The following is a 15643-nucleotide window of genomic DNA, read 5'->3' as shown; positions in this document are numbered from 1 at the left end:
GGGGGGGGCATAGCCATAGTTCGTCTTACAAGGTCATCCTTGGTAAAACCTTCTCAGTAAAGCCTTTCTTGCCAATTTCTGTTAACACAAGCAAAGAGGGAAATAAGCGTGGACCCATCATTGAGGAAAAAACGCATCGTTTTTCAAATTAATAGTAAACGAAGTAGTTTAAAAATGAGAGGGTCACCACATGTTCTAGAGAGATTATGCTGACGCCTACAACAGGAGTGATGAATTCTAGCAAAACAGCTACAAGATGATGATGAAAATCCTACCAGAAACGGCTTGTTTGAAGAATCGAAGTTACATCAGTTGGGGTGTCTTTCCAAAAGACTGCTTTAACTCTTCCCCAAACTTTTGAACTGGATATGGGAACCACTAGTGACAGTTTTGACTTTTATTCTATGAAAGATAATTTTACTTTGAAATCTATTAAATTGACTGTGCATGGACTTTACAGGCTCAGTTCTAAAAAAAAAAAAAAAAAAAAAAATCAAATAAAAAAAAAATTCAGGCACATCAGGTAAAGCCAACAAGGGTCAGAGTGAGCAGAATTAGAAGCTTATTTAGAATCTTTTCTTTGGGAAACCATCACTAAAACAATCAGGAATACTAGCAGGGGAATACTAGCAGGCAACTGAATACAGCCAGAAGCATAGTGTTCATGAAAAAACTGCTACTTAACCTTCTGAAGAGAGACATGATTTAACAACTATGAAATATTCCTTAAGTTTTGACACAATTGGCTTAATTCAATAGAGACAAAGTAGCATATTGAAACTTTAAACTAGGTGCATTTAACATTGCCTGTTTTCATTTTAATGAACTGTTCTTTCAAAGAACCAGAAAAAAAAAAAAAAAAAAAAAAATCAGTATCAGTTTCCTGTTTTCCCTTGGAGTGCAAATTTACAGTCACTGTTGGGTTTGGTTTGATCTTTTTTTTAATAATGTCTGATCAGCCTACATTCACTGATCCCATGGTATTTAGGCTTACGAGAACAAATGTGTCATGTATAAAGCGTCCTAAGGGGAAGAACTGAACATTGATACTGGGTGATCATTTCAATTTCTCACTAAATACATACAGGAAGTTTCCTTAAATTAAAAAACCTTCAACACTTATATCTTAACACTGCCAGATTTTATGTTAACATGCAAGATAAATTAAGTTGCCTTGAAGTCAACGGAAAATACAATAGACAGATGGTGAGTGATGGCAATTTTTTAAAAGCCAGATGTAAAATACGTAAACTAGATTGTACACCATAGATTCTTGACAAGCCTACTGCCACTTACCTACTGTTAAAAGGTTTGGGTTCTTTTACAAGTTCATTTGGAAAAATTACCCATACAAAGGAAAAAAAGAAAACAAGGATGGAAAGTGAGAGAGGGGAATTCACAATATATTGTTCTCACTGAAAAGGGGCTGCAAGTTCAGTTTTCCATCTTTAAAATGCTTTAGTTCTTAATTGTTTCTTCCCACCTAGAAATACACACCTGACCTCAAAACTTGCACAACCCTGCAGTACTGCTGCTCCACTGTAAGCAATAACATTTTTCATATTTATACTTCAAAAAAGTATATTTTTAATGTAGGGTTTTCTGCAATCTCATGGTTAACACAAAGGGAGAACCCCCAAGCATTTCCATTTGTTCATTTTCACAACTTTCCCGTCCTTAGTAAAGCATATCACAGCTTGAAAAACATCAAGTAAACAGTGGTTTGTTCAAGTAAATCTGTGGCAGAGCCAGAAAGAACCACCAGATAATCCTGTGTTCCAGTCAGTTGTTCTTGCTACCAAGCAATAATAGTAATTCCTTAAGGAAGCCATCTTAAAAATTCTTATTCTATCAAGAAAAGGAGGAGAGTTCTTATACCTAGATTTGATACTTGTTGCTAGTTCTCCTAACTTTGCCACCTCTTCATAGATAGATAAATAAATCATTAAGGTGAGCTTTTATTGTTATTTACTGACTTATCTTATAACTGTTGTACTACAGACCTGATCAAAGCAAAACTCTAGATGAGTTAGTAAGTTACTATATTCTAGCAGTTAGCACAATAAACTAAAGAGTGGTTTATACTGCTTGTTGTCAGCGATTGCTAAATAACAGGCCAGAGGAATAACTCTGGTTCTATACAGTCAGGGGTTACTCATCCCCAGGGAAGTCTATCTTCAAACCATTTCCTCTCTTCAAGGAGACAACTGCTTTCTCAACAGCTGTTTTGTGCATATCTGTTCTCTCCCATCATTTGGCCCACGAAAGGTGAAGCTGCCTGTTTTTTCCTGACTCAGCACTCTACTCCATATTCCCACTGATTTTAGTCACCAGTCACAAGCGGAAGCAGTGCAGTCACTGCTGTCTGGCCTTAATGCAGAACACAGAGTCAATCAGTCTAGGCAGCTGGGAAGCATAGGCACATCTCCCTATATGGTATCATACCTCCCCAGCCTTCGCGGCGCGGGGAGGAAATGAAGTACACCAGCTTGGGATTATACTTGTAATCAAACTAAATCTTGCTGTAAAAGAAAAGTATTTTCTGTTGCAAAAGAGATCAAGTGATTGATTCCATTGCTTGCATTGAGCTACTGTGTCTGACAGAATCACGGATGGAGGAATGAAAGCCTAAACCAGACTTTGCTGCTACTGTGAAGCAGGAAACACCCAGTGAAAATATTCTTTTTCTTTACTAGCTCGTTTAGTTCTCAGCATGACTAAAATAGATAAACAGCTACTGAGAACATATTACAGAATGTAAGCGTATGAATTGTATGTTTCTATATTTACTCTCCCATTATCTCAAGTTTTCAATTTACAGGCTACTGACTAAGATATCCAGTCATGCAAATGAACCACTAAGAAGCAGGCAAAGGACTGGAAATCCTTTTAACAAGGCACCAAATTTTTTCTTTGCATTTATAATTGAATAAAATTATTCCGGAATTCTTTGAAGTCTAAAAAAGTTGCTTTCCATTATTCAATAGATAAAACTAGTTTCCTGTTACAAGTCTTGTTAGTTTTTACTCATACAGCTAGTTAGTAACACAGCCAAATAAAACTTTGCAAGATGCAAAGCACTTTTGGTAGATGGGTACTCAGGTTTTTTGCTATTCCTAAATCTCCAGCACTCAACCTGGATGTAGTATTTCAGAATATTTTTCCTTTGCAATTATGTCTCCTTCGCATGACATTACACTCATCAGCAAGAAATGGACAAAGTCCTATAATTTGGTAGATATTGCAGATGCACAAGCCACCATGGTTCTACTTACAAAGGCGCAGCAAGACATCCAGCATACAAGCGATAAGCTTCAACCTCTTAGTGGATCCAGTGCTCTACAGTATCAGCAGTGTTAATATCTGGAGCAAAGAAAGAATTACCACCGATTCATTCATCAATACTGCTATTAGTCTCCCAGAAAAGCCTTTATCTGCATGAGAGTTTTAGTACATATTCTGCTCTTGTGACATCCGGACACTTGAACTTTTAAAGGAGGCTTAGCTGCTCCAAATGGATCTTTTAAGAATTGACTTACTTTCTAACAAGGTCATAGAAAGTAAGCCTAAGTTGTGCAAAAAGATGGACTTTACATTATACTTTGGTTTGGTCAGTTGATGCCTTTTATTTTAATATTAATCTTTCATATTAATTTTCTTGAAAATACTAAATCTAAAAAATACGGAAGCATTACTGGGTGAAAATCATGAGGAAACTACTACAGCGATGTAAGGTTGATTTGCCTCATTGCCCGTATGAGCAATTCACCACGTCAACAAAATCTCACTTGGTTGTTTTGCAAAAGCTGTCTGTAGCCCACGGCTATAGAGCTATGTTTTCTTTATGACAATGACTAAGTCTTTAAAATCAGGTTCTAGCTGGAGAACAACTTTCAGCGGTGTTTGAAATCTTCCAGTTCAAAAGGAAGTGAACCCTATCAGGATTTTTTCTGATTTTTCAGCACCGATAGCTGCATTACTTCAGTATTAGTCAATGTCTTTCCACAAGCCCTTTTTTGTGTTTTATAGAATGTTTGTTACTCACCAGGCCTTTTTTTTACGTTACATTTTTAGAGCAAAGACAGGAACAACTCTTCTTGATTTACAAAAGGATTCATATTTCTCCAGTCTGATGAGAATAGTCACTATAAATCATACGCGTGTCAGTTTTTGCTTCACAGAGCACTTCTACAGATCTAACAGATATATCCAGATGTTGCTCAGTAACACTCCCAAAGACCTAAATATTTTTTAAATATATTTTTAAATAATATTTTACTCTAGAGAAAAGAATGGACAGGAAATAATGCAAAAGAAGAAACAGATCAGGAAAAAAAATCCTGACCCTCTGTAATATTCTCTGCAAAATCTCAATAAAAATGCATATACAAAATGTAATAGAGACACTAAAAGCTAAATACCACTCTGTTACGTTGTGGGAACACACCAGCCCACAGTGGAAGGCCTGGGAAGTCGCCATACTTACCTCCCAAACCACAGTAAAGGAGCTTTCAGCAGACAGGCAGGGAGAACCTGGGGTCTCATGTCTTCCAGTGGGAAAGTTCTTGTCAGAGCTTTCTAGAAGGGGATAGGAAGAATTTGCTAATCTAGAGAAGATAATAGAGTTGGCTTTCTGCCTCTAGCATAGGAAAACAGATGAGAGGAAACATTGAAATCACAGGCTTTCTTTGCTTTTCCATCTCGCATGGAGTATGCATGTTGTATACAAATGTGTTGCTGTATTTCTGCTTCTCCTACCCTACCACAATGGCTAACCTTGCGTAGCACCCATGTAGCCCACTAGAAGAAAATGCTTCAGCTCCCTCTGGGTTACTACTGCAGTACCAGCTCCTTTCAAGGCTGATACCATCAGACAGAACCACACTTAGACCTGTGCCACATCCTCATCCACCCTTCTGCTTTTATCCTGCAGAGCCAGTAAATACACAGCAGGCACGATCAATACAAGAGTGCTAATATCACACTTAGTTAAATAATCATCCTTACTATCTCTTCATGGCGCTCTCCTCCTTTTTCTACCTTTTGAGAGAACGTAAATTGCTTGCTGTATGCCATGAATTTAACTTTTTGCATTCACAAAAAGTCCTCTTGAACACACTGGTTTTTTTCCCCAAGGCTGAGAAAAACACCATTATTTGCCCATCGCCTTAGTGCCCATTCTTAGTTGCATCTGAATTTCTTTCCCAAGAACCTTTCCTTTCTTTTGCTTGTCACTGCTTTCATACAATTCTGTCTTTTCTGATGAGACCATCAGCCATAGCAAGTGCATACAGAACAGGTTCCTAGAACACCCACAGTTCTTATTTAGAAAGTGGAAGTGACAACATCTGGCAAAAATACTTATGAAACAGCATTCTGGCTGTAGCAAAGAGCAGTAGAACACTTCCCTGCACCAAGGAGCTATAGGCACAGAGGACAGGGGTCACTTTCCAGTAGATTTCCATTTATGGAAATTTCCAGAAGACAAGAGGCATTTTCTAGTTTTCTTATATTCTTGCCTGCTTCTGGGTATACAGAAATACCGGAGATCCCTGCTTCCTATTATAGAGCTATCGCCATTCTGCCTTTAGTGTAAACGATCTTAGATTTAGTAAAAGTGTGACCACTTATGTATGATTTACTTTCTGTTCCCTACTTTTTGAGAACTTTTCACTGATTTTTTCCTATGTTTTTTGGTCATGCATTTTCTAAATACTCAAATAAAGCTCAGTCATCACTGCTTTATAATTTACTATTCCAGAAACATAATGCAACATCCTGCCTTGAAGCATCTGTGCTCTAGTGCTCCTGTATAACAGTAACACTTCCACATTCTGCTCAAGGATTCATAATAAAACCAAGTTTAAAACTTATGAAGAATTCCCTGGTTAGCAATAGGGAAAATAAATTCTTCAGACTGCACTGTGTTTAGTAATGAGTTCAGACTTTAAATGTATTGAAGAATAGTAAGATGCAGAGCAAGTAGGATTGAAAGGCAATGGAGTCATGTAGAGCCAAGCTCCTTTCCATCTGATACTCTGAATATTCTTTTACACTCAAATACAGAAACACTAAAAGATTGCAATAAGGCAGACTGACATGGAGAAAGGTATTTCCCTCCCTTTCTTTCTCAAAAGGAAGGCTTCAGGTGTTTGAGCCCAGGTACTCTGGGCCTTGATAATGCAGCTCAGCCACCAGTTCTAGCCTCTGGGCATCAGAGGACATTACCATCTTGCAGAACAAGCTTCTTTCCTCTTCCCCATGAAAACATCCCTTTTTCTCCCAAAACAAAGAACCCCAACTCACCCTCACTTTGAAAGCCATTATATTTTGATCCTCTGTATCCAAGGAATACTGTTCTGTCTGGCATTAATATTAAACCAAAGCATCTTGTTATCAACAAAACATTATACTAATGACTATGTCTTTGTGGGGTCAAAGAATAAATGTTTATGTTAAGGAATAAAGCTAAAGCAAATGGATCATTACAGAATCAGGTCTTTAACCCTTCTAACAGAGGGTCTGGACAGGAGAGTGTGTGTTTGGTGTGGGCTGGTTTTGTTTTAGAGGGTTTTTTATTGTTTGCTTCCAAGACATTAGCCTGCAATTGCCAGGAGGTTTTTCCCATAAACTCCTGGGTCTAGACATGGGTACTGCTGGTGAAAGACCGTTTTTTTGCATCTATCAAAAAGAAGTGCGCCAGTTAACGCTGACAACACTCATCAGTGACAGAAATAGCAGACTCTTCTGCTTTGAATACGGAAAACATTTAAAAGCTCTTCCCTTTTTGCTATCTTGGGCAAAGATTCCTCATTCCACTTCTCCCTGCCCCATCCCCACATACAGAGAACAGGCAGTTATTTATGTATAGCAAGTGTTCTGTAGATTTGTAACTTGGTATTTGTGTGGAAGACCCTGTGTGGGACAAGATCTAGCATTGCTTTTTATAGAATACAGACATTTTGTACTGGTAAGTAGAAGACTGAGTAGCTTGCAGTAAAAAGCCAACACTACTGAGATGAAGTGCAGTTCTGATTCCTACTAGCTTTCTTATCCAGGGAAAAAGTTCCCAAAGGTGAAACAACAGCAGTTAAAGACACTCATTTTGATCTGTTATAGTTTATCTGCTCTTATTTTGACTTTTTAAGACAGAAAAGCTTTGCTACATCCTTTCTGACCAACTTTCCTAATCCTCCTTCTCTCCATTTTATAAATAGAACCCATGAGTGTTTAGGCCCATAGTAGGAGCATGCACTGCCAGGCAATGCTGTGCTTCGCTCAGTCTGGGGAGGTAGCCCAAAGGGAGAATGCAGCCAGCTGCTTTACAGTCGTTACTATGCTAGTTGATATGGATTATAGAGGTCAGTCAGAAAAATCTTCCATTTGGTAGTGTTTATACTTGGAAGACAGAAAGAAACAACCAAAAGAAAGCGATGATGAGTGAGGATTAAAGGTTTCTTGACTAGAAGAAGCTTTGCCGTTATCCGATATTTAAGGAAGCGTTAAGCTGCACCTGTAGGATTTTCAAAGTGGAGAGCAATTAATCTTTTTCTTAAGTAGTCTACTGTTCCCAAGCCATGACAACTAAACTGCTTGACATGTCAGGCTGGTAGAAACTTGACAACAGGCTGGTAGAAAACACTGACTGAAAGCTTGTGATGGATTTGTACTATTCTATGAAGACCAAACTACTGTGAGCGTAAGACTGACAGCCTCAGTGACAGAGGTAAATTAAGGAATAAAACAGGAATGGAGATCAAACATGAACAGGACAAAAGGTATCCTAGAATAGCAAGCCTGTTAACATATATTAGAGGCCTGAGAAATGCAAGGTTTTAGCCAATTTTCTACAACTGTGGAAGATGTGCTTACACCCAAGTTACATGCTGACAAGGCAGTTTCATTTCAACACAGATACAAGGATGCAGCATCCATAGAACACATTTCCCTATTGGCTGACTGTACAAATATTGTTTTGCCTTGTGAACTTTCTATAATAATTTGCTTCTGCTTCTTTTCATGCCTTTTTTATTATTATTATTTTGGAAGGGAAAGCTGTGATGCTTTTGTTTCCATTTTATTTTCCTCCACCTTAGGAGTCCATCTTAATCTGATAAGGTATACTTTGGGTACATCTCAGGTAAACTTTAGGAACATGTCCTCAGTTTTAAGCCAGACTTGCCCAAATTAAGGTCTAAATGTATTACAACACTCTGTAACCATTTTCAGTCACAAACGTAAAATAAGGAGATTACCTCTCAGGTCTCTTTCACTAAACAGAAAAGAAATGCTGCTATTTTATGATTGAAAGATCTGATTATTTTTGCCATTCATTTCAATAATGTGCTATGAAGGAGCCAACTGTGGTCACATATTAGGGCTATAACATCATAGATGAATAAAATATCTTGGCCTTATTGCCAATAGCAGCAACAGCCACTCTCTGTAAAAAGACAGAGAATCTATTGAAACACAAGAATTAAAAGTGCCAGACTAATCTAAGGTCACTTCTATGCCTCTAATGCTAGTGTGAGGGAAAGAGAGAAGGGCAATTTGCAGATACCGTTGTAAAAGCACTTAAGGTGTTCATAGCTACATAAAATATGCCTGGTACATAACTGGAAGGAAAAATGACTATTTGCCTCATTAAAGATTTCACTGAGTAAGTCCCATTCACAGCAATGAATCAAGCACCTTAAGAGAGAGAATTTTTAATTAAATTAAAATTATTTTTTAATTAAAATTTCTAATTCTGTTAAAAAGGTTTCTAGCATTGAAATACATCGAGGGATTGTGTTCTTCACATGTAAAATACATCAGCTCCTTTTTTTTATATCCATTTTCTCTACTTGGCGTCAAGTTAAAGCTAAGGAAGGTACAGGGTACCACTTCCTCCAAGTATTTTTCTCTAGGGGTCCAATAATACAAGCTAGGAGGAGTCACATTCAAAACAAGATGTAGCAGAGCTGTGGAATTGTTGGTTTTCCGAAGGATGCTAAAAACGCAGAGGGATTCAAGGGAGAAACAGGGAACACACTCAGAAGAGGAAGACATCACAGGCTACATCTAGTACAGTAAATCTTAAGATTAAGAATTGTTGGAAGTGATGTACAAGCTCCGAGAAGTGCACAGGCTTGTCCTTTTCTTACCTTTTCCTTCCCCATGTGTCTGGCTTTTGGAGTATGATAAATGGTCTCTTGGTCAGAAGTAGTGAGGCTGCTGTTTCAGGGGTGTTTGCGGTTCCTCTGGCCTTCCCATAGCTCATTTTTCCAATTCTTGTCCTATTCTTTTTGATGTTATTCAGGGGGTATTTCTGCTGAGATACTTCAGGTAAATATACATGAGAGATGTTTGCATATGAGAGCAATCTTGTTCTCTCAGTTTAGGGCTGTAATAATTTCACTGCAAAGGAGACACAGATCTAGCCTCCTTACTATTTTTAGTTTAGTCATTCCATCACTCTACAGTTTCATTAAGTTACTAAAACACTGCACATGGCACGAAGAATAACAAACACTGTTTATGAAACTTCCAAGTATGTTATTTGCAAGATATAAGCTTATAAAATCATAGACTCATAGAATAGTTGGGGTTGGGAAGGACCTTAAGATCATCTAGTTCCAACCCCCCCCCTGCCATGAGCAGGGACACCACACACTAAACTGTGTCGCCCAAGGCTCTGTACAGCCTGGCCTTGAACACCGCCAGGGTTGGAGCATTCACAGCTTCCTTGGGCAACCTATTCCAGTGCCTCACCACCCTCACTGTGAAGAACTTCTTCCTTATATCCAATCTAAACTTCCCCTGTTTAAGTTTAAACCCATTACCCCTTGTCCTACCACTGCAGTCCTTTAAGTCTGTTGCTTATTATGCTCAGATCATTTTTAAAAAGGAGCATAAACATTACAAAATAAATAGAAATAAGCGTTCAGAATGTGAGACATACTTTTTTGACACTTGTTATTCTGCATTATCTGACCAGCAAGCTGTGAAAGAAAATATAACACATTAAAAAAATACTAATTTGTATGTGTCAGTTCTTTATGTACCATCTATTTGCTAAATACACATCATCTATTATGACAGTATTGAATTGCAAAAAAAAGTACCACTGGTTCCAAAGCTTATCAATAGTAAAATCTGCCCTTGATAAAAAGAAGCAGTTGGGGAGCATTGTCCATTAAGAAATGGCAACATTTCTGTTACAAACAACTGATAGGAAGTGTGATATTTCATAGAATCATAGAATAGTTAGGGTTGGAAAGGACCTTAAGATCATTTATTTCCAATTTTTTCCAGGCTTTTATCAGCAGTGTTTATTATAAAACTCAGGGAGCTCTGAGTAGCAAAGCAGCGGCAAGCATAGAATTCAATCACACAGGTCTCAGAAAGAAACAAAAACAAAAAAACAGCCTAAGAGAATTTAAAACTAGCCAATTTAAGCAGCTCAAGTGTGCTGCAGAAGTGGGATTTTAACATACATCAAAATTCAAAGCCAACAAATACTTTATTCCCACAATAGCAAACACTAGGAAGGAAAGGCATGGGTTTTCTGAAGCGTTTTTTAAATTGCTTTTATCTAGTAACAAGGTGCTGTGAAGGCTAAGTGCTTAAACTAGCACATTATCTCAGGGAATGTTAAAGCCATGGTTTTATTATACCTCTCATATACTGCTCTTTTAAGATAGGAATAAAACAAGACGATACATGGAATGGTGCAAGTTGCAAAGGACAGGAATTGCAGAGGTGTTCTTTCCCTGGCTTATGATGGCTTTCCAGCCTGACCACAACCCAGCAAGTGTTCTCAGACCAAGCCTTCCTGCTCCTTTAACTGTGAAACACTATTTTTGACCAGTATAAACTGGATGGCCACTGAGGTGAAGATACTGCTATTTTAGGATTCAGATTCTCTCACATTTTTCCATGACTCACTTTATATCAGATTAATTTCAAGAAACTCGCATCAATAGCAATAACTCGGTGGTAAGTCACACTGAGGTGGACTCAATTCTATCAGAGTGTTCATTTCCAATATATTAACCATTCACCTAGCCTAAGTCAGACCTTGGCATTCATTTTTAATTGAGAATTAACTGACTGAAACTCCCTGTCAGCTGCAAATTTAGGCTTCTTTAATCCCCAAGACCAGGAACTTCTAACAGGTTATACTCAAGCCTATCTTAAAGCAGAAGGAACAAGTAGCAGCATATTGCTACTAATCCTCAAAAGCATGCCTGAATACTACACTAACAAAGACTTCTTTAAAAGCAGTCACCCTGCTTTCATGGTTAGAAAGCTATGCAGACCTACCAAGCCAAGAGCTTAGAACAAGACCAGTTAGAAGTGCCAAAGTAAGTTGAAAGGGTGAAAACCAAAAAGGCGTAGCAAACTACCATTTCCTGACCATGTGAAATAATCCATCAAAAACTACTACCTACAAAACTAAGTTTTTCTTCAATTTACAGATACTCAAGATACTCAAATACTATGCAAAGTGACTGGTTTACAACAATTTAAACATTTTACAATGTTTAAATGATGCATGCACAAACTATTTGTGCATAACCAAGCCCTTCAGACCCAAAACAGCACACACTCTCTCTACTCATCTACCTCTGTATTTTATTAGCTGAAATGAGTTACCCTGTCACTCCTCCACTGTGAAATACAAATAATTAACAAAACTGACTGGGCCAAGGGTTTAACCTGTTTAGATCAGCAAAACAGATCAGCATTGTACACAACATACCAGCCTCTAAGACACAAAATATAGAAAGCCATTTTCATCCTTGATAATGATTAAATTACTTTTATTCCCATTTAAAATATACAACTTCAGAAAATTATGCATCATACATTCCAATGGTTTGCATTCTTAAGTGTCCCAATATCCAAGTATCCTACCACTGGCCAGTATAATACAATAATATGGCAGCACTGTTTATGGAGATTCTTCTTTCTATAAATATTTATATCTGATATTGCAGCTTTCCCTTAAACACTTACATTTATAAGTCAATTTCAGTAGGCTTCTTTCTCCCGAACACTGCTTGTTGTTCCTATAGGAAAAAACAAATGCCACAAAGATCCCCAAAAGGGCAAAATAATTAATTTTAAAAACAGCATTCAAGATTCAAGAGTCAATTTAGTAATGTCAGAAATAACCATTAAAGCTAATATTACCACCCAAAAGCAGTTTGAGAAAGGTCACTAACAATGCCACAAATCTTAACTATCTTTTAAGTAGTAACTTAAAGGTCTTAGAGGGAAAAAAAAAATAATTAATACAAATGATATCACTAGTTCAGCAATACTGTTGCAGATACTATTGGTATGGCAAGGAGGCATAACCTACAGTCCCCTTGAAAAAGCCCCACTACTGAGAAATCTTTATGGCAGGGATTCAGTAGATTTTTAAAGGACACACTGGCTTCATTTAAGCCCAACAGTAAGTGCTGCCTACTGGGTACACAATGCAGAGTACAACATTGCTCCACTTTGAGGCGACTTAGTACTGCGTAACTTCGTGTTATTTATAGAACACCAAAAATATGACAGGCATTTTTTAGACTGTAACATCCCTGCTCTACAGAGCTTGAAGTTTTTGCTAACACACAAAACACATCAGGAAAAGAATGAGTGATGTATAACATGTATTAAATCAGTTAATAGATGGGTAGGAGAGAAGAATGGGGGGGGGGGGGGGGATTAAAAAACCAACAAAAAAAGAAGAGGGGAGAAGAAAGGAAAGGGGGGGGGGGGGGGGGGATGATTAAAAAACCAACCAACCAACCAAAAAACCCAAAAAAAAAACCCACCAAAACATCAGCAGCTGAGTTTTATGCTACATTAACTGTGGAAAAATAATTGCAGTTAACTAATTTAAACAGAAGCCATAAAGACTTTTGCATCAGAACTGGAGAAAGAAGTGTTTATCACTGTATTAGAAAATGAAGGTATTAACAGTTTGATATAATATCCTAACTTAACAGAGAAAAATCAACACAAGTATTTTAAAGTTGATAGTTTTTATTTACAGTTTTGTTGGCAAAAGGCAGTGGGAAGTTTTAAAACATTTTAAACAGAGGGCACTATATTGTATTGTATGATATATCAGTTCACAATCTTCAATATCGAGCTGATCAAATAAAGCTAATCACCACTTGAAGCATAACCTGCATCAGCTTCATTAGAGTATGCTGCCTAAAGACACTTCGGGCAGTTTCTGAATCATCACAACCACTAATAAAAATGCAGTTCTGGTGAAGAATGTTTTATACTGTACCTGGTATCAAATTGCCCACTTACAGCTGCATATTGGCAAAGCAGTTATACTTCCTACTTTTAGTTGAAAGTTATAATCTCATTTTCTGCAACTTCAACTGTCAGGTAATTCTCAACTACTCTGAATATTTTACTGTGAGCACAGTCAAGACTGGAGTAGATGAGACTGAAGGAAAATATTCCTGGTATATGATGTGCCCATCAGAATCAGCTGGGTAACCATAAACATCCTGTTTAAGAACTCTATTCAAAAATGAGGAAAAAAAAAAAAAAAAAGTAGTCAGTTTTCATTTTGTCACAGATTTAATTCCTCACTTGAACTTTTTAATTCATTCTTCTAAATCAAGAGTGTTTAGTTCTTCTTCTAGTTCATCCAAGTCCTCTCCAGTGAAAAGATTTTCATCAACTGGAACTGCATCGATTACTCCATTTTCCAACTCCTCATCTCCATCATTATCTTCCTCCAAGTCATTTTGCTCACTGCTGTTTATATCACCACCAGAAGCTTCACTTAATTTATTATCTGTAAATAAAAGTAATTCTTACACATTTCAGTGTCACAAGTTTCTTAATCACTAACTCACAATCCTACTAAACAGGCTTTAAAGTCTCGAAACTTTAAAGAAGTCACTTTACTTGAATTTCTGTGGACTTGTATCAGTTAAATTGCATGTACCCGATTAATATGCAGGTTTAGATCATCAATTATTAGAACAGGTTAAAACCCCCAAACTTTGGAATGCCCAATTCCTCAAACTCCTATTTTCATAACTGCGTCAAACTTAATAAGCTGCTCCTACTCAATGTCTGCACTTAAAAGACTCAGTATCTTTAAGATCAGCATATGCATTCTGCAAGCACACCAAGATCAAGACTTTGCTCTAAGAAATTACAAGCTAATGTAAGCTAGCTAGAAAATATGAAGAAAACCTTAGATTTTTGTTCATGTTAGTATTGTTTCTTCAATGATCTACTACATAAAAAAAAATTTACCATACAAAAAAAAAAGAGGGGGTGGAACAGCTAAAACAAACATCTTCAGGATTTACACGAAGTGGCCATAAACACTACCATTTATTTAAACTTAAATTCAAGAAAGTAAGAAGCACATAGCATTTACTACAAGCTTTTTCTTTAGTAACTACATGTACCACTGATAACAGTATCACTCCTCTGCCCTTTTAAGTAGATCAAGAATTCATTTCTATCTGCCTTTTGGGAAGCTCTTGTATTAGTGATGCCTAAATAAATGAACTTACCATCTTTTTCTATTGAACTGTATGTGCTGAATCGCTCAGGACTAGCCACAGTAATACCAGTCTCATCTACAGCCTTTGGGACATACAGGTTCAAATCTACATCATTTATACATACAGGGTCTTCCATCTGAAAAATAAACCAAGATGCTCAGTGTGAATTACTTCTCTACAGAAATACTCATTCCTACAGGATTTATACAAAATTCTTTAATCTTCCTTTTGACACCAAAATTTTGACAAAATCTACTCCGCACTGGTGTTAAATTAAGAACCAAGCTTATTAATTGCACTGTAAGAGCTCTCAAGTTAAAAGAGTTTTCACGCTTTAATGTAACTTGAAATATTACTGAAGTTAATACTGTTCTTTACCTCATCATCTTCTCCCGTTCCTTGAATATAATGGGTGTCATCTGCTTCTTCATCATCTGCATCAACCAGCTCTGGGCGGAACTCAAATACTTCACGTCCACTGATCTATTTATTCACAGGGAAAAACAAACAAACAAACAAAAAAACCCTCTTAATTTAGGACTTCACAATTTATACTGCTATAAACAAACAAACAAACAAACAAAAAACAAAGAAAATAAAAAAAGAGGGAGTGGAGGGGGTAGGGGGTAAAAAAAGGAAAAGGCAATTCCAGGCCAGCTACATTATTACAAGAACTTTTTCTTCTTACATTAAGAATTGGACTGGAGAACATACCACTAATGCCTTGCCAGCTTTAAAATCTGCTTTCCTTCTCTCCATATCTTGCTCAGCCTTATCAATTTTTTCTTGTCTTTTTCTTCTCTTCCATGCAATAAAACACTCTAGAGTAATTTTGGTAACATTTGGTCCTAAGGCAGCACGCTGTCAAGTAAAGAGACTAATTAATGCTAGAAATGGTTTCCAAAGGCTATAATTATTAAAGAATTACTCTTTTCCAGAAACTAATTAAAAACATTTCTTTTTAATTCCATCTTCACACTCACCACTGTTAAACACACACCATCATCTGAGTTTAACTCAACACACAGCCTTCCTTTTAGTGAGATGAATAGACATGAAAATTATTAATTAAAAAAAATAAAATTTATGGAATTGAGTGCGCCCTCAGC

The 15643-nt window shown here is 37.1% G+C and overlaps 1 protein-coding gene across 1 annotated transcript; it reads right to left on the bottom strand.

The window, feature by feature from the left end:
• Window positions 1-13572: 13572 nt before the first annotated feature.
• On the bottom strand, window positions 13573-15393 carry LOC104405096 (zinc finger CCCH domain-containing protein 15-like). Its single transcript, XM_010013696.1, has 4 exons — window positions 15249-15393; window positions 14913-15017; window positions 14544-14670; window positions 13573-13807 (listed from the first exon to the last, which is right to left on the bottom strand). Exons 1-4 carry the CDS (start codon window positions 15291-15293, stop codon window positions 13614-13616), a joined length of 471 nt encoding a protein of 156 aa, XP_010011998.1. The 5' UTR covers window positions 15294-15393; the 3' UTR covers window positions 13573-13613.
• Between the last annotated feature and the right edge of the window lie 250 nt (window positions 15394-15643).

This window comes from Nestor notabilis, unplaced genomic scaffold (genome assembly GCF_000696875.1).
Source record: "Nestor notabilis isolate BGI_N333 unplaced genomic scaffold, ASM69687v1 scaffold5714, whole genome shotgun sequence".
NCBI lineage: Eukaryota > Metazoa > Chordata > Aves > Psittaciformes > Psittacidae > Nestor > Nestor notabilis.
This window is presented reverse-complemented; position numbering and strand designations above follow the sequence as displayed.